Genomic DNA, 10,765 nt, shown 5'->3' with positions numbered 1-10,765 from the left:
CTAGCTGGCCCATAGAATTTCCTCCACTAGGCTAGCTTGTGTTTGGATTTAACCCCACCGCACAGCAATCAAAGTGTGGTCAGACAGGGAACCTGCAACCACCCTCGGGAGTCATCCAGTGCCCATCTCGTACATTCTCACCCTGTCGGATTTGAGGTGCACAGACACAGAAGGCTGGTTGCATGAGATGTTTATTTGCCTCGCAAATAAAAGTCCTCAGGGAAAAGTCCTGGTTTCCTTAAGCAGTTTCAGTTCTTGTGAGTCTGGTCGTATGTGCCAGCTCCCTTGTAGGCTCCAACGTAGCCGCTGGTGTCCGCCAGATCCTGACGGCCAGCAAGACCCTTCCCTTTGCCACTCTCATCAAAACGCTCTTTGTGGCTGCCAGTGTATTTGCTAGTGTCTGTCAGCCTCTCGACCCCACCAACCTTGGTGGCTTTCTGCAAGAAAGGAAACCAGCAAGAGGCAGCCAACATTAGGAAAGCTCACAAACAAACTCTTCCCTACATGTGAGGACAGCACACATCCCTACAGCAGGGATGAAGGGTCCTGTGGCAGCTCAAGGTGAGCAGCAGGTGAGGAAACTCATACTCACCGTGGCACCCACGTGGCCGGGCTCCTTCCCCTCAATGAGGCCATACACAGCCTGCAGTGCTTCCTCCGGCGATTTGCCCTTGAAGCGCTTGACGCAGAGCTCCTTCATGGCCTGCTGAAACTCAGCGAAGGTGATGGTGCCGGCACCCTTCGTCCTGTGGTGAGGGGAGACCAAGAGGAAACATGTCTCGCTGCCAAGTGGCAGCAGGATGGGAAACTCCCAGGACTGCCTGCTGCATGAGAGACTGCCTGCCTCCTGCCATTCCCTCCTCCCGCCCGGCTGGTCTGCCTGCTGTGCCTCCCTGCAGTGCAGTACTCACTTGACTTTGTTGAACACTATGTCAATGTCAGTGCTGGTCACGGCTTTGCCATCCATCACTCCACACTCTTTGCACATCTTGGAGAAGTTTTTCCCTGTCATGTCATTGCCACTGGCAGATCTGTCACCGTATCTTGCAAATTTACGGAAAGTGTCTTCTACTCCCGACATCTTGCTGCGATGGAGAAAAGAAGTTAGCAGGGAAGGCACTGGGGACCATATGCTGCTGCTGGACACAGACTCGTGTCCCACGGGCCTCCAGCAGAGCAAGGGGCACCACCCGCAAGTGTCTCTTCACCATGGGATAACTGTGACGACCGCACAGGTGTTGGGTTGAGACAAAGGCAAGGCAAAAGAGGAGTGGAGGTGGGGCTCTGGGGTGAATTCATGGCTGCTGCGTGTGAAGGAACAAGGCACCCAAAACTTCCAAACCCTTCTGAAATACAAGTTTCAGTCAGACTGTCTCGATAACAAATTGCCTGCATTTGTAAGTTGATTTGTGCTTTGCCTGTTATTTCATGATGGGGATGCCAGACTTGTCTTCCAGGCCCCAGGTAAGTGCCGGTCCCACAGGCTTTCTTGCAAGTAGTCACCAAGGAGTTGTCCCCATCTTTCCTCACCACACTTTATCGATTGGATTGCTCCCTGAATTAGGTTGCCCTCCTCCCAACACCAGTAAACTTTCCACTGCTTAGACCACTGCAACCAGGTATCAGCGATCTCCAACAACCAGATTGTAAACTGATCCACCACGACTTGAGCAGCCAGGTCCTGCTGCCTGTGAGACACCCTCGAACCTTTTTGAAATACCCAGCCTCTCCTACAGCCTTGTGCTTAACCCGGGGGCTCCGGGTCTCAGAGTTGTCTCCCAGGACCTTTCCCTCCCACCCTGGGAGCTGCGGACCCGGCTCACCTTCTCGACGCGGTGGTGGCGGTGACGGCACTGGCAGTGGTGCTGGCGCTCTGCCCGTTGTCCTGGAGGCAGTGGGGACTCGAAGTCTGGGTAACCGATTGCTACCTCAAAGCTCGTGCGTGTCACAGTGCCGGGATGGCCCACTATGGGGCGGGGGGGGGGAGGGAGGGGCAGGGGGGGAGGCTGGGAGTGGGAGTGGGAGAAGAAGCAGGGGGACAGCCCTGTGCCACCAGAGACATTGTTGTCCAAACCTCTCGAGGGGTTATTGGACCTTCAGCCCACTGTGGGACAAAAAAACAAATACCACACATTGTTCACCTAATGTTCACATAGAGCATCACGCACTGGAAATGTCGTCTGTCCTAAGACACGTGCTCCAAAGGGAAGGAGCGTTCATTCCTGCAACCGGTAAATATAGTCAGTCCTTGCATCTCCTTCCCTGCGGAGCTGATCTGCTGCCCCTGTGCGAGTGTCGCGGGTAGGTGATGTGCCCACATGCCTTCAGGGGCCACCAGGAAACCAGTAACTCCAAAAAGCGGGGTGGGGTGTGAGAGGGGAGAGACACAGAACACATCACCTGTGAAAAAATTTTGAGAAACATGGTTTTCCACTTACAAACAAACTCAAAGTAGCTGGAAATTGGGTCTGGGACGTTCAGGTCAGCAATAAGGCTCCACTTGCACGCTGGCAGTCATACTGTGTCTGCAGAGGCACTGTGACAGCATAGTTAAAATAGGCGTTTCATCTTTGCAGCCCATGTAAGATCAAATTAATGTGCCCTCATTGGCTGATTTATTTATTTTTCTGAAGCTGTGCTTAGCAACGTGGAACCATTTATAAACACACCTTATCTCAGAAATATTTTATTCTCACCACTAATTAACAGACATGTACTTTCCATTCTTGCTGTTGGTCGCAGCAAGCCCACAGCAATGGAGTGAGCTTGGTCAAGCTTTATCCATCCCAGGAGGAAAATCTTGCAGATACTGCTGCATGCACACTGCTTCTGCACTTCTGCATGGCCTTTGCTTTTCGTGTTGGGCTGACCATAATTCTTCGCCAATTCCACCACCACCCAGAGAAACTCATTTGCGCCTTGGCAGGTCTTGTGCCAAGAGCATTGGACAGCTGTCAGCCTTGAGAGGCTTCTGTGGCATGCGGAGTGGTCCAGGCAAGGGTGAAATTGCAAAAAAGCACCAGGTGCCACCTCCCACCACTGCTGGGGGACACGGCCTGGCATCCTGCCTCCCCCAGGGTGCCAACACCATCGCAGCCCTGGCACAGCCGTGCCGCACACCACCTCTGCAGTGCTGCTTGCTGGTGGTGAGGCAGGGGCAGAGACTAAAGATGCCAATGTAAACCTCAGACAAAACGATGGGTAGCTGCGTTGTTTCTGCCTTTTAGACAAGTGCTGATCACCCCAATGAATTGTTTCATCTCTCCTTGTTGCAGGTGGCCTGTTTTGGGGCTGTCCCAGCAGGAATTCTTGTCTCCCTGCCTGTGCAAGGAAAGCAGGGAAGAAATGAGGCAATAGACCTCATCACAGGAACGATGATGTGCAGGGCAGACATGCATGTGGTTGGTGGAGCTTTTTCTTATATTCTGGAAAGGCATCTCTTTTCTGTAGCAGAGTGTACTTTTGGAATCAAACATTTATTCCCCTTTTAGTTACAGCTAGGAGGTTTGTTTGGTTTTTTTAATAGAAAAACATATACCTAGCTTCAGGTGATTAGGTGAAGCTGAAGGACCCAGAAATAAGCTAATACTCTCTTACAGTGAGTAGCCAAGTGCCCATAAATTTCAAGGTCAGGAGTTCGTCTTTTTTTTTTTTTTGGCCTATAACTCAAAACCACTTCAGATTGGTTCTGTGATGCCAACAGCTCATTCGTTTCCATTCCTCACAGTCTGCATGTGACAATGAATAAACTAAAAGGTCACTTCCCTTAAAGCTCTCAGAGCAATGCTCCCCAGCCATAAACTCAACAAAGCCGTAAACAAAAACAGCTCAGACCAGCTGAGTCTCCAAAACTGCAGAGATTGCCAGGGAAGGTGGAGTAGACACCGGTGGATCTGGATGGCCCCAATAGGTGGTCTCATCCAACTCTCATCTGACCCAAAGGACAAAGGACCGTCTCCAGCTATGCACCTTGCAGGTAGAGTGAGCATGCAAGAAGCTCACCAGAGGTCACCAATGTTTAAGAAAAAAAGAGACCTATATTATTTCCATCCTTGTGTACCAGTGCTTGAGGAGAAAAAAATTAAAAATGCCCCCCCCCCCCCCACCATACCCACAGAGGCACACATGGTCAGGGATTCTTATTAGCCAAGACACCTTTTTAAGAAAAAGGCAAATGTCAAGATTGCTGTTCTTCTGAAATTTCCTGCCTTCTCTATGCTCGTATTTCTCTTGCAGATCTCTGTTGCTGTTGTCATCTGCAAATTTTTTTAACAGCAATTTTTCCTGTACTTTCAGCTCCCTGACAAAAACATGCAAAGGCATTGGACCTAACACCAAAAGCTGCAGATTCTCCCCACAGACACCCCTAAGAAAAAGCAGCTCCTGTGATCTGCCAGTTCGCTGTCGCTAAATTCATTTAACCTGGAGGACAGGGCTTTAAAGAGCCACTCTCTGGAATGATAGCACGTAACTGACAGATCACACAGCAAAATCGTTTTAATATGTTCCAGGCTTATTGCTTCAGTGAAGTTAATACGGAGATTAATCTGAATCGCTGTGCCTACGGTCTTCTCTCATGGCTACGTGCCAAATTTTTTCTACTTTCAACTGCGAGGCTTTCAACAGAGTCAGGCCAAGGGAGTACACGATTTGGTCCCCAGTAACTAGTTAAGTATTCGACGCCATTGCTAGTCTTCCATGAGCTCAGTTTAAAATTACACTTAGGGAGGTTTGAAGCATCTTAGATGCGACAGACACTGAAGAAACAGAGGAGGGTAATTGGAAAAAAAGAAAAAAAAGAAAAAAGAAAAAGGAAAAAAAAAGAAAAAGCAGTATCCTACTGTAATAGCAAAAATAACATATAAAAAGAGACGTGTACACACACTATTCCCATGTTCCCGAAGCAAACACACTATTAAAAAGAAATTCTCAAATTATGAAAGGATATGCTAAGTTGCTTAAATCTTAAATCTTCTGTTGTAGGGGAGTCATTTATTCTGTATCAGTAAAATGCTTAGCTGCAAATCAGAGACCAGAATTCAGTGTTCTGTTCAAATACTTACATAAATCTGCAGGAAAGTTGGAAGACATCTTTGATACCATCTTAATGGAATCAGCATTATTTATTTAAAGAAAAACAGTATTTTGACGAGACTAAAAAGGACAAAAAAAGAAGTTAGGACGTATGTAATACTGAAGCAATCCAAACTAGCTCTGCAGAATAGCAGAAATCCAGGAGAAAAGATTAATGTCTGAAACTCTTTTGTAGGCAAGAAGAATATTAACTTCTGCTGTTATGAATAAATGAATTCTAAATTATTCTTTGTCCGCTAGATTTTATGAAATATTACCATAATCACATAAACCTCCTTTTTTTTTCACATAAAGCTATGTATAGCATAAGACTTCCCTTTCAGTGCCATGATCAGAGAAACTGTTTAAATGAAGACATTAAAGCAGTGAGATTCCAATTACCGTACGAAACATTCTAAATCTGTCAAAACGAGCTGCTCAGATTACTGCTGGACCCAGAAAACCCCAAACAACAGAGGATGAAGGTGTATCAAAACTTAGATGTGGAGCTGTACCCATTGCACAAGCCCCTACACCTCCCACCCCTTTCATCTCAGGGCACGCCCTTTTGTAGCCAAATTGTCTCTTTCCTGGTCTCCAGGTAGATAAAGAACAAAGTTTTATTTAAAATGAGAGTCGAGTAGGACAATGTAATACATAGCACAACTTTGAAAGGCAGTGACTTCCGCTGTCTCGCTGAACGAATATAATCTGTCTGAGGCAGATGTGTGGGGAAAGAGGAGAAAAGAGAGTAACGTGACAGTGCCTGGGCTTAAAAGAGAAGTTTTACAGAATAGTTGAAAGAACAAGAACCTCGCACTAAGAAATTTGAAGCTATTTTTCAGAAATTAACATACAGCTAAAGAGACCAGACATGCAGCTGTTCTGTGTAAAAATATTTTATGGGATTTCTTTTCAATATTTTCAGTTCTTCAGTGCCTTTTTTATTTATGCCAGGCACACACATACACATACACAATCAGGAAGCCTTTTATGGACATGCAGATCAAACTGTTGTTCAAAGGTGAAAATTGGGACAAGTTTAATAATCTTGCACTGAAGTGACCTTCTGTATGCCTTAATCTAGCCCACATGAACCAAGGGTCTCGTCCTTTACTTGAAAACAAACATGTGGAAAACTACATTTCTGCATTGTCCTGGGATTTTTGATGAGCCGCAGACTCCACACGAACCCACAGAAATAAATCAAGAAATTATCCACCCTTGCCCCTGTGCTGAACCACTGGCCTTACTGAGCATATTCCTCTAGTAAAAATGGATAATTATGAAAAAAACAGATTCCCTCTCTATCTATGGAAATCACCTACCTCTTGTTCAGAGGCCGAGCACAGGAAGAGTTGACGATTTCTTCTTTGGCCTGTGGTCAGTCTGAACCTGCATCTGTCCAGGAAACGTGCTTTAGGGGGACATGCATGGGACAGTCCTTCTTACGGAAATTTGTTTACAGCAAGTGAAGTTTTGTGATTGTTAAAGGGAGATGCCTGGTCCTGTCTGAGCCAGGCTTAACACGTGGCTGGCTGGTCTGGTGCCAGAGGAGCCGAAGTGTCCCCCCCAGCAATAGTGGGATGGGTGACAGGGGACAGGCATTTCTTTCATGCTTCAGATCCGTTATCACCTCCTTGAAAGAAATTCCACACGTATTCTACCATCTTTATGTGTTTAGAGGGGGCTGAGGCAGAAATGAAACAATAAGCAATTTTAACTACTCTCCCTTCAAATTCTGAGTAATTAAACATTGTTCATTTTTTCTTAGTGCTATTACTAGTCTGCCTTTGGAGTCTGACAGCTCCCAAAGGCACTAAGCAAGATCATGCTCAGTGCTTGGTACAGAGATACGGTAAACATAACCTGTGTCACCACTGTCCTTCAGAGCTTTGTACAGTTCCTTATATTATACCAGTGTTATCCTATAGCTTACCTTCAATGTCCTCCTCAAGCTGTGTGTAGGATGATGTGAACTGAAGAAGGTACACGAACAGATAAACTGGATGTTAAGCCAGTTCTCTCAGCAAGTTTAAGCCACAGCGTTCTTCCCTCCTCAGGTGCCTTTTGGATCACAGGATTGGCTGGAACTGATTTTAGCCAGAGAGCTGGAGAAGTTTTGCTCCCCAAGCACCAATGCCACCTGAGGGCTTTGGCACAGCCCTCTCTCGATTATTAGTCCTCACATGCCTTATTCCTTCACTTTTCTCTTAGACAGAAAAATCAGTGTGAAGTCTTCTGATAGTCTGGATGCATCTCATGATCTTGACCTCTATGAAGAAGTTTGTTGCTTTAGGCTGAACAGTTTCACGCAATGTTTGCTTATTCTCATGAAAATTTCTGAGCTTTTTTTTTCCCCCACAGTTGGCACAGTATATTTCAAGAATCATCTCAGTCACCGAAAAAAAAAAAAAGAAAAAAAAAGGAAAAAAATAAAAGAAAAAAGGAAAAAAAGAAAAAAAAAAGAAAAGAAAAAAAAAAAGAAAAAAGGAAAAGGCCTTTTAAAGACATCAACCACATAGGAAAAATCAAACACTAAGCCTAGTCAATGTATTCTGACCAGAGCACAAAGCTTAATTTTAGGGACACTACAGCTATATTTTGAATCTATTGTTTGTTATAAGAATATTGGCAGAATAACTATCTTCTCTCAAATTAATTAATCTAGAACAGATGTGTGTTCCCCTTGGCCAGAAGTCCTGCTTTCCTATTACGATGGGTTTCCTAGGCATAAGTAAGAGCAGCCTGTGGCCCACAATATTGCAGGAAAATGCTGGAGTACTAAGCAGGTCTGCCACTCTGCTGAACCTCTCTCAAGACGTCAGAAAAAAAATTATACACAAATGCTTTTAATAACACTCTAGCTAACTCACTAGGAAATACAGCATTTAATAATTACATTATTAAAAGTGATTACTAACATATTGAAAAAGGTCATTTTCATATATATTGAAAAGGGCATATTCATATATATATCATTTCTATACGATATGTGAGTCATTTTCATTGCCAGTGTAACATCTACTGATTCCACTGAAGCTATATCAGGAACTAATTTTGGTCCTGAAGTCTGTTTTCCTATTCTATATTAGTTACATTATATTATCTCTCTCCACAGGCAAAATTGCATTTACCTCAAGCTTGATTTGATGCAATTATCTAGGAATAAATGATCTTGTTTTGGCTTGTTTCAACAAGTTGAGCCATCTGCACACTGTTTCAACATCCTTCTGCCTGCAGAAGTCTCTTGGTAGTTCTTCAACTCCGATCTAGAAGTCTACTTGAAAAGGTACAGACCCTTTGTGTGTACTTACTGTACAAACACAGTTGTTGCTGCTTACCTTTTTCCACAACACGTCAAAGCATTCTGTAGGAGGGGAGGTACAAGAAATATTACGTTAAAGAATTTTTAGGGCCAATATACTTGCATACAAAAAGCAAGTGTATCATACGCTTTTTTTTAAAAAAAAAGTCAGATGACATTTTAGATGCTTGTGAGAAACCAGATAGCTACTGTAACTTAAGCTCCTAAACTGCTTCAGTCCTTAGAGAAAGGTATTTGCAAGCCATCAGTTGTGTGCTGTCATTCAGACCAACAGAAATCTCAGATGCTGACATTCATCAGGTACAAACAGGACATGCGGGCTTCCTCATCACTTATCCCTTAGCACCTTTACGAACTAAGTCAATTAGCTTCTTGAGATACTGTCATTTGTACTTGAGCTGATGCTGGCCTATCATTTTCCTATGACGGCTCAAGTCTTCTGTCCTTTTCCAACCAGCTGCACAGGCCTGTTTCAATCAGAGAATTCTATTTCAAGCTTTCAAAAGTGAGTTTCAAGCAAAAGAAGAAAAAAATACTAATAACTAATTACCAGTGTTATTTTTGCACCTTATTTTATCAAACTGAAATGTTTTCAATATCAGTCTGTAAAGGCCATGGCTTAACTAATATTTAAAGGCACATACTTGGCCTTACTTGGTGAGATACTAAGCAATAAAACAGCCAATTTCACAAACTGCAGTCTTAGCATTACACCGTCCTTGCCCTATACTTTTTACCTTCTCTTCTACCTTGCCTTTCATAAAAGCAAAGAAATCACTTATACAACATACTCCAGCTAAGAGCACTGAGCACAACCAGACCTAAATAACACAATTGGATTTACATTATATTTTAGAGCTTCCTGCTCGATTGCTTAGTTTTTCTGCACACTGTTTAGTAAATAAAGTCGTTGTGTTAACAGCAGGCTGTAAGTCCCAGAGCAGGTGGAAGGATGGTCTAGGACACTAGACTTTTAAAGCTACGGACCAGTCTCTGTTCTGACCTCCCACTGAAAAAAATAAAATAGGTGTTACGGTTTCAGCACCACTAAGGAAACTGACAACCCGTTTCGAAACACACTGCAGCTTGCAGAGGAAGAGGCTATCCTGTCTTCACTCTCAGGCAAGGGTCCAGGCTTCAAATGTCTTGGTGAAGGCAAAGAGCAAAGACAGGGATCTGGGCACCCTCCTCTTTAAATGTCTCTGTGGGGAAGCATTGTGTTGGCTGACATGCAGACACACACGTCTGTTGCCTTTCTGAGTGGCTAGCATTGGCAAGAAGAAAGTTCCAGTTATCACCAAACTAACACCTGGTGAGTGGTGGTTATTCAGCTGGTGAGTCCATCCAGCTCTCTCATCAACAGCAGAGAAGAATATGGCAGAGGTGCCAGACACTTAGCTAGACCAGGACCTGGCACCGGCCATCTGTACCACCCTAACCTGGAGAGAGGCTAACAAGGACATTATTTTAGAGCTAGATGTTGCTGCTCCATGTCATAGACAAATCCCACTCCACCTGGCATCTCTGATTTTCACATCAGTGCTGGGTGCTGGCACAGTCCTGTGGGGTTGCCATTTCACTGTGCTTTCTGTGCTTCCATGCTCTTGAAGCACGTTGAGAAATGACAGCCACTCTGTCCTCATAGTGTGAAATGGCGAAACTCACCACAACAAGATGCTTTGTGTAACAGAAATACAAAGAGGTTCAAAAAGCAATTAGGAAAAGCTGGGGACAGAAAGTCCTTAAAAGAGCCACTGAAGATAGAGGGGCAACAACCTCCAGCATGGCAAGTCTCTGAGCCTGACTGGAGGTCAGGAGATTCTATATCAGACTATGCTCTAGGAGCACTTTCTTGTTTTGGTCTAAGCACATGCCAGAGACAGAACACATGAGTGGATGAACTTTTCTTCTGATCCTATATGGTTATTTTTGTGACTGACAGTCGACGTATTTTTCTTGCTTTGCAGGCCTGTGGAACCTATTATACTTTCTCCCAGTTCTCATTCATCCACTTTTGGCCTACAGTGCATGCTCCTTCTAGAAAATGGAAAAATCTGCTGTGGTCAGAGATTCTTCTAAAACAACCAAACGAACAACCAAACAACCTGCCAGCACACCACAAAATACTCCTTCTTTTAGGCTGAGAAGCTTGCAAAAGCTGCAAGATGAGGGTCAGAGCAGCTCACACTTGCAACTACACAGAAAAGGACTGCCAGAGTCCTGGACACTAAAAACTGAGAGAGGACAGCTCATGAAGAGCAAGAGGGTGCAAGAGCTCATTTTCCACTGTTTTACAGCTTGTAAAATAACTTAGATTTGACTAAAGCAACAGTGACATTTTCCAGCCTGCGTCAGAAGAGCTGA

General features: G+C 44.5%; 1 protein-coding gene across 1 annotated transcript; it reads right to left on the bottom strand.

Annotated features, from left to right (window-relative positions):
- Nucleotides 1–248: 248 nt before the first annotated feature.
- Nucleotides 249–9,825, bottom strand: LOC104381271 (tubulin polymerization-promoting protein family member 2). Its single transcript, XM_086629587.1, has 4 exons — nucleotides 9,812–9,825; nucleotides 912–1,085; nucleotides 593–746; nucleotides 249–437 (listed from the first exon to the last, which is right to left on the bottom strand). The coding sequence occupies exons 1-4, from the start codon at nucleotides 9,823–9,825 to the stop codon at nucleotides 249–251; spliced, it is 531 nt and encodes a 176-aa protein (XP_086485713.1).
- Nucleotides 9,826–10,765: the final 940 nt, after the last annotated feature.

The sequence above is a fragment of the Tauraco erythrolophus genome, chromosome Z, assembly GCF_009769465.1.
Source record: "Tauraco erythrolophus isolate bTauEry1 chromosome Z, bTauEry1.pri, whole genome shotgun sequence".
Classification (NCBI taxonomy): Eukaryota; Metazoa; Chordata; class Aves; order Musophagiformes; family Musophagidae; genus Tauraco; species Tauraco erythrolophus.
The sequence above is the reverse complement of the archived record's forward strand: the minus strand, read 5'-3'. Positions and strand labels throughout refer to the sequence as shown.

Coding starts and splice junctions, on each gene's coding strand:
- LOC104381271 (XM_086629587.1), bottom strand. Junction 747..911: donor ATAGTGTTCAACAAAGTCAA/GTGAGTACTGCA, acceptor CCCTCACCACAG/GACGAAGGGTGCCGGCACCA. Junction 438..592: donor CCGGCCACGTGGGTGCCACG/GTGAGTATGAGT, acceptor CCTTTCTTGCAG/AAAGCCACCAAGGTTGGTGG.